General features: G+C 58.0%; 1 protein-coding gene across 1 annotated transcript in view; it reads right to left on the reverse strand.

Annotated features, from left to right (window-relative positions):
- Positions 1 to 4,329: 4,329 nt before the first annotated feature.
- Positions 4,330 to 13,667, reverse strand: part of Tmem132e (transmembrane protein 132E) — a 51,582-nt gene continuing 42,244 nt past the window's right edge. The window contains exons 4-9 of the mRNA XM_013359772.4: positions 13,420 to 13,612; positions 12,560 to 12,703; positions 10,518 to 10,723; positions 8,298 to 8,586; positions 7,185 to 7,376; positions 4,330 to 6,467 (exon numbers count right to left, since the gene is read on the reverse strand). Coding sequence (XP_013215226.1) covers positions 5,418 to 6,467; positions 7,185 to 7,376; positions 8,298 to 8,586; positions 10,518 to 10,723; positions 12,560 to 12,703; positions 13,420 to 13,612 — 2,074 coding nt within the window. The 3' untranslated portion in view covers positions 4,330 to 5,417. The remainder of the gene's footprint in view (positions 6,468 to 7,184; positions 7,377 to 8,297; positions 8,587 to 10,517; positions 10,724 to 12,559; positions 12,704 to 13,419; positions 13,613 to 13,667) is intronic.

Below are 13,667 nucleotides of genomic sequence, written 5' to 3' on the forward strand. Positions count from 1 at the left end.
TGTCTCTCTGGCACGCACCCAGGATCACCTCCTTCACCCTGCTTGCTCTTTCACAACACCCACTTACAACATGGCAACCCCAGCCCACAGGAGTGTAAAGCAGAGACTGGAGAAGCCTGCACCGCAGCTGAGGACCACCAAAGTCCCTTCCCGCCTGCCTCTGCCCACCCACAGCAGCTGTCTCTCCAAGAGGGTGGGGGATGGTGCAGGGTGTGAACGGGCAGGCCTTGGTGGGATCCAGGCTTCACACCTCCAAGTCTAAGAGCCATCAGGACTGAAGGCACTGGGGGGACCCCCTGGGCCCTGGACTCCAGTGGAGGGTCTCGTCTTGCTCCACACGTGGGTGATGTCGGGTTCACGGCCACACCAGCAGACACAGGCAGAGTGAGAATTCCTGCTGAGCCCCTGGACTCCCGGCCCAGTGCTCTGCCAGCACATCAGAACACCTCTCTGAGTCCCCAGACTTCCCTGCGGGGGGCCAGGGGAACAGTGGGAAAATCATGGAACTTGGGGGGCCATGTAGCCTGGCTCTGCATCCTGGCTCTGTTATGGATTTGCTGTGTGGCTTGAGGCAAGTCATATAACTTTTCTGAACCTCAGTGTTGTCGTCTGTAAAACGGGCCTAATAATAGCCTCTACCTTAACTGGTTGTTGTGAAAGTCCATGAAAGAATGGAGACAAAGTGGTCTGCAGATGGTGAGGTCTCAGTAAATGGTGGTGACTTTTTAACACTCCTACTTTCTCTGTGCCTGGATCCGTGGCAAGGTTGAATAATTGCTCACTGAGCCAAAGTGGCAGGGATGGGGGACTGGATGGCTTCAGCTTTGCAGTTTCTCTTGCTAAGTCCCAGGGGACAGCAGGAATCCCCAAGGGGAAGGTCAGGTGCAGGCTGACACCCTGGTCCCTGTGCTGGCCATCTCTGCTGATGCCACCAGCTGCCCAGACAAGCCCAGCCCCACCGATTCTTAGAAAAATGTTGCAGGGTCTCTGCTTTGAGGGACTGCCTGATTGCCTGCTGTGACCGTCTGCTGGGATGAGGTCCCAGGGTCACTCAAGCCATGGCAAAGGCCAGTGTGTATGGCTGAGCCATTGTCCTCCATCTGCCCCAAGCATTATCTACCATCTGTACCTTAATTGGGGTCTTGCAACCTGGCCCCCAGCCCAGGGCACATCCAATCCTTAGGACACTTCTCTAATCTCCACCCCAAGGCAAACTTCTCCAACCTCAGCCCCCTTCACCTGACAATGTCATTGGTTGCCTCAGAATGCAGTAGACAGTAGGTTGGCCAGGTCATGTCTAAGCTGGAGACCTTGGGTAAATTCCTTGCCCTCTCTGTGCCTGTGTGTCCTCATCTATGATATAGGAGTAGACATCCCTATGTCCCTGGACTCTTGGTTAGAAACACAAGTGTGGAAACAGTGGGGCTTTTGAAGGAAAGCCAGTGGATATTATCTAGTCGTGGTGATTTCTGTGTTTTCCAGATGGGGAAATGAGAGCTCAGAGTTGGTGATGTAATAGCTGGAGGTCACACAGCAAATACACTGTCAGATTCCAGAAGCCCCTGACAACCTGACTTGGGAAGTAAGAGTTTCCTTCTCTGGCCCATCTACTGGATTGGTAATCCTCTCCGTTTGGCGCCAGTATCTGTCTCCCTGCCCCAGAAGTCATTTCTTAAGGGTGACACTGTGCCTGGTACATGGTAAGTGTTCAGCTCATCAAGACAGAGGTGGGGACCCTGGCCCAGGGTGGCACAGGTGGAGGCAATGATTCTGGTGGCCGCTCCCTCCCTCGGCCCTGCCTTCCCGGCTCTGGCTGTCGGAGAACTCATTTTGCAGCGAGCTGATTCATGGACCCGGTTCCTGGTGTTCCCCGAGCAGCTGTCTGTCAATAACTATTCTTTACAAGGTCCCTTGATTCGTTTTCAGAGTGGAAGACAAATTTTTAAAGAGGAGATCGGTGCCAGGGCCATTCCAGAGGGGCTGTTAACTTAATGTCCCCCCTCATTCCCGCCAAGCCCGCTCCTGCTTGAACTTGGCCGGGGTCAAGGCATCGCTGTTTCTAGCAATTGCTCCTGAGTTCTTGCATGTTGCGGACCCGGAGGGAGGGATGAAGAGAAAGGGACACAGATTACAGGACAAGGCAGCATGCATGTCGCTGGCCATGTTATCTAATGTGTGCTGCGTGACTTTCGGCCAAAGGCTTTTCCTCTCTGGGCCCTCGTCTCTGGTTGGCGAAGGCACAGAAGCTGCCAAACGCTTCCCTCTGGCAGTGGCCTGGCCTCTGAAACTCATTTGTCAAGGAGGTGGCAGGTCTTCTCTCCTCCTGCCGTCTCCACCTGGGATAAACCCTGGGCAGATTCTCCTGTTGAGTACCACTGTATGCACCAGCCCTGTTCCTGCTGCTTGGGCTCAGGGCCCGAATGCCTTCTGCAGCACCCTCCTAGCGAGCACCCTGGCTCCTGCCGTCCTGTGTTCCTTCACTCAGGGACAGGGATACTTCCCTGTAACGGGACCTCAAGCCTGAGCCTGATTCCCAGATTCATGCTGGGCCCACCACACCTTCTCTCTCTCCTTCTCTCTTTTTGGTACTGGGAACAGAACCCAGGGAGGCTTTGCCACAGAACTACATCCCCAGTTCTTTTTGATTTTGACACAAGTCCTTGTAAAGTGGCTTAGGGCCTCAAAGTTGCTGGTGCTAACCTCGAACTTGCCATCCTCCCCGCCTTGGCCTCCCGAGTCGCGGGATTACAGGTCTGCACCACCACACCTTCTGTAGTCCCCGCATGTTTGCACAAATGCTCTTGTGTTTCCTTACTGCCAGGGGCTCATGTTCCAGGCTTAGGGGGAGCCCTACCACCCCAGGGCAAAACTCGGTGGCCATCCAGGTGATAACGGGCAACTGTCTTACCTGTCTTCTCTGTGAGGGCTCCTTGAAGACAGGTGCACAGGGCTTCCCAGACCCCCCCACCCCAGCAGGGCCCAGCACATAACAAAGAGACTAATGTGTTGAATGAACAAATGGCTCCGAGCTTAACACCCGCAGCCTCCCCTCCCCACCAGGCAACCTGGGCTATTCCTCCTCAAGTCACACCTGTCCTGATCTCTCTCCCTAATGAGAGTCTCAAGGGAACGACTTGGATCACTTATGATTTTCTAAACTAATTAGATAGTAGAGTCTGCAAAATCCCAAACCTGGGATGATACCAAGGCCATCCATGGTCTGTGATGGGCTTTAATTTAGTCAGCACACATTGGTGGAGCACTTGCCCATTGACCTGTGTCCTTCTAAGGTTCACCAGCAGCTCACATCAGGGTGGATTTGAACAGCGGGGGTCTGGTGCTCCTGGAACTCTAGGAGAGCCCACAGGTGAACCCCTGGGGTTCTGCACTGCACATAGCTCTTCAGCAGCTACCCCCTTGCTGCAGAGCCCATTGGATCCTTGTTGCAAAATCATCCGTTCCTGGTCTTCCTCTCAAACCCATGCCTTGCCTGGAAGCTCAGAACTGGTTGTGGCCAGGACTCTTCCTTGAGACCCTCTCTGTGCAGTGGTCTGCCCTGGCGTCCTGTCTGCTGCTGGGTGCCATATAGGACACTTTACACATTACCACCTCATGGAGTCCTCACAACACCCCCCCCCCCCCGCTCTGCTGGGGTGGAGTCATGGAAGCCAGCATCTCCACTTGGTGGGCAAGGGCATGTTTGGGGGCAGAAAGCTGCTGGTCCTTTCTGGTGGGTTGATGGCTATTCTTCCTCCAAGATGGTTGCTGTACTCACCTGTCCATGGGCATAGAAGGCTGGGCCAGTCTCCCCCTGCCTGCCTGAAGCTTCTGGGCCCTGTCCCTTGCTTGCGGTTGCTGCCTGCGTGTATGTGGGGGTGGTCTCTGTGTATAAGGGTCTGTGAGTCAACCATGGTTCATTGGTGGGACAAGGGGACACCCAACATGCCTTATCCTACCATGGAAACCCTAAGAATTTCCATAACAATGCCACATGGAAGAGACGGGAGGTTTCCATGAGGCAGTGGAGAGCAACCCTCTCCCTTCTCTTGCTCTTCCGTGGCCTCCCACCCTCAGCTGGCCCTTCCCGTCTCAGAGCCAATCCTGGCACACGCCTAGAAGCCACCTCTTCGTAAGGCACACTTGCCAGTTTGTGGATCCTTTGTCCTTTGATGTGGGCATCTGAGGGCCTAAGAGACCTGCATGCAGGGGCCAGCCAGTGTGGCCTCGTGTCATGTGGTGCGCGCGCACGGTGTATGCGTGCCTGTGTGCATGTGTGTCCACGCACACGAGCAAGAGACGGAACCAGGCACCATGGAACCAGCCATCATGTCTGTTTGCCGGGAGTTGCGGCTCCCACCCCCAGTCCAATGGCCTCCATTTATTTATGAAAAAAATCCAACACAGTGGTGGGTAGAACCCAAGAGAAAAGTAGCTGTGGGATGGGGCAGGGGAGGTGCCAGCTCCCTCTGCCTTCGCGTGCCCCTCGGCCCCCCACAGTGCTCCCTGGGCCCTCTTCTCCCCCTGCAGGGATTTCCTCCTGGGGGGCGGGTGGTGGTGTGGCTGCCTGCCCTGCGGTGCAGAGGGAAGGGGTGGTGAGCAGAGCGGAGGCGGCTAAGGCGCAGTCGTGTTGACCTTGCAGTGGGGGAGGCAGGAGGCACCTAGGCCTCCCTGGGCCCTGCTGGCCACAGTGCTCTGGGGTATGGTTTGGCCAGAGAGGGGACTGGGGACTCCTCCCGCTTGGGGCCCCCCTGCCCACAGCCCTTGGTGGGGGGCAGGAGGGAGTCCTGAGGAGAACCCAGAAGGTGCTGGCTTGGCACCAGACCCCACTGTAGAGTCAGCTCCAGGCCCTGGGAGGCACCTGGAAGCCAGCAGATGCCACAACTGTCCACCGACCCCCAAATGTTGTCTGCAGCAAGATCCTTGGCAAGGCAGGCAGCCGCTGCCTCCCCACTCTGCAGGACAGAAATCCCTGAATATTGGTTTAAGAAAAGTCTTTGTGCAGTCTGTGACACAAGATTCCCCAGGTCCCCCTGGCACAGGGGGAGGACAGGGAAGCAGGAGACAGGGCCGGGCACAGTGTGAGCCCACCTCCCCATGCTGGACCTCAGGGCCTCACTCCTGCGGCAGGCAGGCTGCCTAGACCGGCAGGGATTGGAAAGGACAGGACGGAGCCCTGCCTGCTTCCCTCCTTGCAAGCCACTGGAGGAAGAGGCCCTCCACCCGCAGGCGGCAGGAGAGGGTGACACTGGGAGGCGGAGGGGCCAGAATAGGGAGCCATCCAAGTTCCTCCAAGCAAAGCTGCCGGGGCGGGGAGTATAAAACCAACCCGCCCGCCCTGCGTTGTGAACCAGGGTCCCCGCTGGTCCCACCCAAGCAGCCGGTGTGGGGGGTCATCCTTGCCACCTGGAATGGAGCCTCTAAGCAATCTCTTTGATTCTGCGCATGTAATTGTGCAGGTCCGGGGGCGGAGTGGCCCGCTTGGCGCCCGCCACGTCGGGGCAGCCCCAACCCAGGTCCTCCTCGTCCTCCTCGTCCTCTTCGCCGGCTGGCACAGAGTCATAGGCCAGCTCCTCCGAGGGCAGCGTAGTGAACGTGGTGAACTTGACCCGCTTGCGCTTGGAGGTGGGAGAGCTGGCGGGGTCCTCGGCTTGGTCCCGGGTGGAGCCGCCCGAGGAGCCGTCGCCGCGTCCATGCACCTGGCTCTGGACGCTGGTCTGGGAGCTGCCGCTACTGTGGTGGTCCCCGTGGCAGCAGGCGGGCACGGTCTCCAGGGGGTTGCCGGCGGGCGGCGAGAGCTCCCCTTGCACCCGAAGCGGCTGCCCGTTGCCCAGGAACACCCAGTGGTGAGAGTGGTCCATGCTGGTCTGGCCCTCGGGCGGGATGCGCTTGTGTCGGTAGCGCAGCACGAAGACGATGCAGTTGATGAGAAAGACGAGGATGGCGAGGCAGAAGACGCCCAGCAGTGCATACATGCCGATCTCCAGATCGGTCAGACCCCGGGGCATCTGCAGGAAGCCCGTGGGCAGCGGCAAGAAGTCCTCTGTGGGTGGCACCGCGGAGGTGCCCAGTCCAGGGGCCGCCAGCGCAGGGCCCCCTGTGCCTGGAGGACCGGCTCCCCGGGCCTCGTCCTCACCCCCGCCGGGTCCCGGCTGGCTGGGGCCTGGGTAGTCGTAAGTGGGGTCCTCTTCGTCCCTCCCGAAGTGCACTCGCAGGCCCACGGGGGTTGTGGCCAGCACGCTCTTGCGCTTGGTTTTCTGGCAGCTCTCGGCAATCGTGAGCTCGGCGCGGAGCAGCTCCCCGGCCCCCTCGGCCTCAGCTACCACCAGCGGGAAGGCCCGGTCCTGAGTGACTGTGGCCACTCGCTCATCCAGGCTGCTCACCAGTAGCCCGTAGTCCCGTGGGCTGTAAAGGGAGAGTGGGGCCGTGGTGCCATCACTATAGGAGAGCCAGAGGCTCAGGAGGGCTTCCTGCAGGGGAGAAGGGGACAGGAGTGAGAGACTGCCCCACTAGGTCCCGATGGCTACAAGGACAAGGATCAAGGGTCTCTGGCCCCCTTCTACCTTCCCAGTAGAAACCACACCTGGCATGTGGCAGGTACAAGTCTCCCAGGTTGTGTGTGTGTGTGTGTGGGGGGGTGAAAGGCATCATGGCATCCAGCCTGGTGCTACCCCAGAGACTGCTTCTGTCCTCTTGAACCCAAGGCAAATTCCGCCTTCAGTTTCTACTCTTATGCTGTGGGGAGTAGCCCCATATCTGCATTCCTGACCTTGAGATCCCCCATCAGACCCTTGGCTCATGATAACACACGTCCCTAGCCTCCTCCTTGGTCAGTCTTAACTTCTGAGAATCCCTCTTCCTGCAGAGGAGCAAGCAGAGCCCAGAGAGAAGCGATGGCCCTGGCTCATGCGCAGAGGACCCCTGCGTCTTGACTCCTGGCTCCATGCTTGAAGCCCACCTCCTCTGTGCTCCCACCTGTCGCCTGTCCACAGGAAGATCTCAGGTGGCAAGTGCAGGAGAAGCTGCCCAGACCCCTGTGCAGGGCAGGGGGAGGGGACAGGGCAGAGAGAGCTTCCGTCACCTGAAGACCTGACTAGGGGACTCAAGGTGTAAAGGAAAGACAGAGCCCCTAAGCCCTCCCTCCATGCCCCCAGACCCCCTGGCTGGCAGGCCAGGCGGCCGGCTACCTGCTTGGGGAAGGTGAGGGTCTGCTGTGCGGCTGTGGTGGCCAGGATGGTGTGGCTGCTTCCGGGGCTGGGCCGCAGGGAGAGGGTCAGGCTGGCCACCACCTGGGCCTGCAGCTGTGTGATGCTGACCTTCTCCTCTGTCACTGTCAGCAGCGTCTCCCCTAGCACCGCCTCCGTCAGTGGGGACACCACCTGAGGCAGAGCAGGATGGGGATGGGAGAGAGCCAGGAAGGCAGCAGCCCCACCCAGGGTCTCCCCAGGTAGGATGCCCCACGCTGCCAGAAGAAGAGCCCAGAGCGATGGGGTGGGCAGGGAGGCAGGGAGGCAGACTCCTGGCTCTGCCTTAGGCCTGCAAGCAGGAACCAAGGTCCAGGGGTCACAAGAGGGTGGGGGGCTCACAGGAGCCAGTCAGGAACCCGGATGAGAGGGGTGAGCTGATTTTGAGGACAATGACCCTCACACGGTGATAAACAGTAACCGATGTTTGGCCTCAATGTCGGGGAGACAAACAGGAGAAGTGGGGACGGTGGTAAGTGGGAGAACTCATGCTCACGGAAGGGGAAACTCATTGACTCCTGCTGATCGCGGCCAAGTGGGGATGCAGGCTCAGTCTTGCCGGATTCATTTTTTTTTTTTTTTTTGTAAAAACCAGAAATCTAGACTGTTTTTTTTTTTTTTAATGAGAAAACCTCTCAATTTTGAAATGTTGCACCAACCGTTTTCTAAACCCAATATGACTGCAGGCAGACGCCAGCCCCTGAGTCCCTATTTATAATCTCTCAGATCCATGAGCTCTACCCAGACACTGAATGATCAGGGAGCAAGGTCCAAGCTGAGTTTCTGGAGCGGCTCTCCCCTGCTCCCACAGCCCCTCTCCACCTGCACACAGTCCCCCTCCCCGTGGGAGGCTGGTCAATGGTTGATGCCTCATGCAGTGAGGACCTTTGCCAAGATGAAGCTGGAAGAACTTGACCTTCAGTGGTATGACTTCAGGCAGAGTGACAGGTGGGAAGGAAGTAGGCTCTGGGGCCAGTTGGGGTTGCTCCCAGGGGCTCTGAGCTCTCCACCCACAGGTAAACCAGACCCCTTTGTGCTCACCCAGCTCAGGCCTACCTTAAACGGGGTGGTGCCTGGCTCCAGTCCAGCCAGCGTGCTACTGTCCACCATGTGTGCCACTCGGGGGTCGCCTACCCGCATGAAGTCACTGACCAAATCCGTGACCTCCACCAACCAGTCTGGGCCCAGCATGGTGACCACCTGGTCAGTGCCCTCGGACGATGTTGTGTGGAACTGGGTGAAGACCTGCAGGGTGGCATGCTGGTACTGTAGGGTACAGCCCCGGCTCACGCTCTGCCGCCGCTCCTCTTCCTCCTCATCCTCGTCTTCACTTTCCCGAGCTGATCTGGGGGTGGGGATGCACCAAGGTCATGGCTGGCTGGGTTGGGGGTGCTTCATCCTAGCTCTGACCTGTACAAGTCCCTGCCCTCATCCTTGCCCTGCTGGTCCTTCCAGCTGCCCATGGGTGGAGGCTCTGCAAACCTCCTCCTGGCTCGTGCCTCCATCTCTAGGTTTGTGCCAGGAGCCCCGACCTTTCTCTCTCTAACCCAAGCCTCGGCAGAGTTGGCATAGATCCCAATGATGACTCCTGCCTTCTTTAGCACTAAGCATGAGCCTGGCTCTGTGCTCAGCTCCAAACTGGAGAAAAAGGGGCTCCCGGTTAGAGAGCGCCAGAAGGCCTAGCTGAATCACGCACAACTTGCAGACAATGAACTTGGAAATTTAACGGAGGAGAATTCCAAGCAAGGTCTGGAAGGGGCAGCCCAGCTTCCCCTCGCTGCTTTTAGTAAAAGGTGAGAGGAGAGAGACAAATTGACAAACTGTTAAGCAAAAGGGAATTCTGGGATCTGATGACTTGGGGAATTCTCAACCTAGCAGGTTGGAAAAGATGCTCACATCAGTAGATTCCCTGCCAGGAAGGCACGCTCCAGAGAGAAAGCTTGCGAGAGCTTTGTCAGTATCAACCAGCCCAAATATTCATTCACACAAAGGGCTCTTTCATCTGTGTTGACTAATTTAATCCTCACCACAATCCCATGAGAAGTTTATCTTGCTTATTTTACAGGTAAGACAAATGAGGCACAGAGAGGTTAGGTGAATAGCCCAAGTTTGCACAGCTAGTACTGAGTCAGGATTTAAGCCAGACTGCAGAGTTTGTTCTATCCTCACGACTCAAAGCAGCATCCCCGTCACTTGGTAGATGGTCAGAAATGCAGAATCCCAGCTCCTCCAGACCTTCCCCATCAGAAGCTGCATTTTAGCAGGATGCCCTGGTTCACTCAGGTTTCAGAGGCCCTGGTCTGCACAACCTTGCTTTTGCAAATCTCTGTGGAACTGAACTCAGCCCTGTTCTCTCTTGGCCACCTGCTTCTTTCTCCACCCCACCCCCAGATGTCTGCTACTTCCCTTGCTTCTCTTCCTTGCTGGGCCCTTCTCTGCTGTAGCTCTGAGAGAGTGGGTGGGTGGAGCATGGTGAGGAGACATGTCGATGCCCTGCAGATGGGCACTCAGGTGCATGAGCCTGCATCACCGCAAGGAGGCGGAGTGTGTGTCACGGTGCCCTTGTTTATGTGCTCAAGAGTCTGCCCTCAGTGTGCCCAGGTAGGGGCAGCTGTGCCCAGGCACTTGTGTTCCTATGATGGCTCATCTGCTCCACTGGATCTACCTGGCTGCTCTCTCACCCTGTCTCCTTTCTACTCATCCTTTAAGATTTAACTCAAGCACACACCTGTAATCCCACCAGCTGGGGAGGCTGAGGCAGGAGGATTGCAAGTTTGAGACCAGCCTTCACAACTTAGTGAGGCTGAAAGCAAAGCAACTTAGTGAGACCCTGTCTCAAAATAAAAAATAAAAAGGGCTGGGGATTTGACTCTTTGGGAAAGTACCCCTGGGTTCAATCCCCAGTACCAAAAAAAAAAAAAAAAACAAAAAACAAAAAAAGATTTAACTCAAGGGTCAATTCTTCTAGGAAGCCTGCTTTGGCTTGACACCCTGTGCACAGGGCATCCCATGCACCGTCGTGTTCTGTGGCACATAGGTGACTGCCTTCTCTGCTGGACGGAGAGCTTGGCAGGGTCAGCTCTCTGGCTCCACATCTCAAACACTGGTCAGTAGTACCTACCACACAGTAGCTGTTCAATAAGTTTGTTGATTGCACAGCTGACCCACAGAACGGGTTTACCCGGGGCCTTATATACACATCTGCAGCTTGGCCTCTGAGGAGGCTGTATCCACCTGTGAGTGTCCCAAGTGTCCTGTGTGTGTGAGGGGCTGTACCTGCGGTCAGGGAGGATAGGTACCCTCCAGCCCTTCACTTGGCTGAGGCGAGCATCCGAGAGCTCGATGTGCAGAGGCAGCTTGGGGACCCAGACTGTCATTTCCAGGGGGGCGCTGAGGACGTCGTAGCGGAAGGTGACCCTGGCGTTCATGGACCCTCGAGACTCCTTTCCGCTCACAAATACGTAGTCACAGCTGCTGGAAACCTGGGGAGAGGAGGAGCCGGCCATGTGCCTTGCCCTGCAGGTCTTCCTGCAGGGCGGTGTGGGGGACATGTGTGTGGCAAGCGAGGGCAGGAGGCCTGCTGGGGGGAGAGGGGCCACCAGGTGGGAGAAGGCGCTGATTCCACTGGGTGATGCGTTTCCACCCTGTTTTTCTAGAAAGCCTGACTCTGTGCCCACTGGTCCTTGGTGGCGCCAGCCTGCAGGTGTTTCTGTAAGGGGCTGGTTCTGACCTGACGGAACCACCCGGTGAGGAGGCCCCAGGTTGCAGGGCCTCACAGGGTCCTTGATGATGGATAGCTCAGGAGCCAGGTGTCTGGCAGGAGAGGGCGCCCCCACTGGGCAGGAGGAAGTTGAGGTGGAGGGGATCGCTGTGAGGGGCAGGTCCACGCCTCCTCTGTGCTGCCCCAGGAGAATGGGCATCTGGGTAATTTCAGGTGAGGGGGCTGCACTACCGGGTGTGGAGGCGAGGAAGCTGGGGAGGGGGCATCAGATGCCCAAATGCAGACTCCTGGATGTTTGCCACCAGTAGGGGAGGCTTTGGCAAATGCATGCCCACCTGGGTGGCCACCTGCATCCCTAGAGATTCCCTGGATGGCAACTGGCGCCTCCTGAGCACATCTTCCTGAAGACTAGTGCCCACTCACAGAGAGGTTGCTGCCAGGACTTCAGGACGTACACAGATGGGTGTGTGTGCTCGGTGTGCCCACGCACACCCCTGGCACATGCTCGAGTGGCTCCTACGTGCGTGGTACCCAGGCGCTCCTGCTAGCACAGGCCCTGAATGCACTACCTCGATGGGGCGGAGGATCCCCAGAGTCTCTGCAGTGGGGGCGGGGAGGGTTCTGGGACTGTGGCTCATGGAAATGAGCCCCTGGACCATCCCAGGTCCCTTAATCATCTCAGAGGGTGCATGGGGGGGGGAGTGGGGACAGTAGCCCTGCCAGAAATGCTCATTTCCCACCTGGGCAGGCAGAGATGCCATCTGCAGCCCGGCAGATTCCACTTGGAATGCTGGCCAGGCCCATAAAGAACCTGGGAGCATCGCATGGAGGTTCATCACAAATCCCACTTAGCAGCCTGGATGATTCCCCTCAGTCTCTACAGCTATCACTCGGGGGTAGGAAAATCTGGGCAACAGAAAAGGCGCCAGGTGAGGGCTTCAGGGAGCAGGCGTCTTGAACGGTTTTCCAGCCAGCCAGCAGTGGAGAGCCCCCACGGCCCTGGGCAAGGCTTCCAAGCGGCTGCCAAGGGCCAGGGGGTGTGGCACAGAGCCTCTGCTCTGACTCCCCTGAGAGCCTTCTGCCAGGGTCAGGGCGGATGAGGGCAGCACCAGGTTCTCCACTCTCAGTGGGATCCGGAGGCAGGGCATGGGGAGAGTGGGCACGAGGTAGCCCAGGTGAGCAGAGAGGACCCCTGCCTCCCTCTCCTGCCCTCCTCCAAGCTTCCTTCCAGGGCTGGACAGCTCTGGCCCCAGGCTCCTTCTCTGCCCCATCTCACCTCTGCAAATAGGGAGGCGGCAAAGTGGCCACCCACATGAGGAGAGTGTCCTGTGTTCTGGGCTGAGGAGGACTTGGGGCAGAGCAGGTCTAAGGGAGGGAAGCTCTCTTGGGAGAAGAGACTTGGGGATGGACTGTTTCCGACACGCACGTGGCCACTCAGGATGCATGAGCCTGGTGCCGTGGGAGGGAAGGGGAGGTTCCGAGTGCAGTTTTTAAGGATGAGTGAGATAAGCCACCTCGACTCTGGTTTGGGGGTCCGCTCCCCCCAGAGGGTCCAACACCATCTTCATCTAGAGGAACCCGCCTCCAGGAAGCTCACCTTGATGATGTCCTCGTTGTCAGACTCGCAGTCCACGAGGGTGGAGACATCTAGCACAAGGCCTGTCACTTCGATGGCGATGACTTTCACAGGGATGGCCACGGTCCTGCCCGTCAAGATGGCTGTGTTGATGATCTCCGTGTCCTGAGGGAGGAGCGGAGGAGGGGGTATCTGTTTGTGGTCCCTTTCTCTCCGGGGATAGGTCTACCAAGACCCTGGACCCTGGCTGCTGCCACTCTTCAGAGGCGTACCCTTCCCGAGGGGACACTGGCACCCGTGTGCGAGGATAAGCTACCACCCAGACTCACGCTTCTTCTCGGAGGGTCTGTCCACGTGGACAGCTGTGGAGCCTCACCTAGGCCTCACTCGGCTCCCCAGCCTTAGCCTGTGTGGGCCTCGCCATCCATCAGGATGCTCAGAGTCACAGCTGACGCATTCACCTGGCTCCTCAAGGTGCCCTGGGCTGGTCCCACATGGCCATTCTACCCCACACTCCTTTTAAAGCCATGGCTTCCTTTGGAGAAACCACTCACATCCCCACTGCCGTATCTCTGTCCACCTGTCCAAGGCACCCTCCTCACCTTCCGTGACAGTGAGAGCCCTTCCCCTTACCTGACCTCCTCCCACCTGACCTTCCTCCCACTCCCCTGCATGGCTACCTCCTCCAGGAAACCTTCCCTGAGCAGCCTCTACATGGTGACTGCCCACCCTCCAGGAGTGCCCATTGGGAGGGTGGAGGCAGTCTCCTGCGTAGTCCCCTCTGTGGTCACCTACAAGCACACACGTACTCAGCCAGGCTCACTCCTCCCCGCCCCCCCAGAGACATAGGCAGCCACTGGCCTGGTCGCCTGGCCACTCACCATCGCTAGGGGCAGAATGGCTTGCACGTCCCGCTGGATGACCGTCAGCTCGGTGACTGCCCGCTCCAGGTCAGGTAGGGCACCGTGGCCACGGTAGTCGATGTGCCACATGATTCTCCGCTTGACCGAATGGCTGGTGAAGTTCTCCATCTCAAAGTCTAGCTGTAGAATCTCCAGGGGGCCCTGGCCCTCCCTGCCAGGGAGGGAAAGAAGGGGGGACAGAGGATGAAGACCAGGAGAAGCTGGGG

This window comes from Ictidomys tridecemlineatus, chromosome 3, assembly GCF_052094955.1.
Source record: "Ictidomys tridecemlineatus isolate mIctTri1 chromosome 3, mIctTri1.hap1, whole genome shotgun sequence".
Taxonomy (NCBI): Eukaryota; Metazoa; Chordata; class Mammalia; order Rodentia; family Sciuridae; genus Ictidomys; species Ictidomys tridecemlineatus.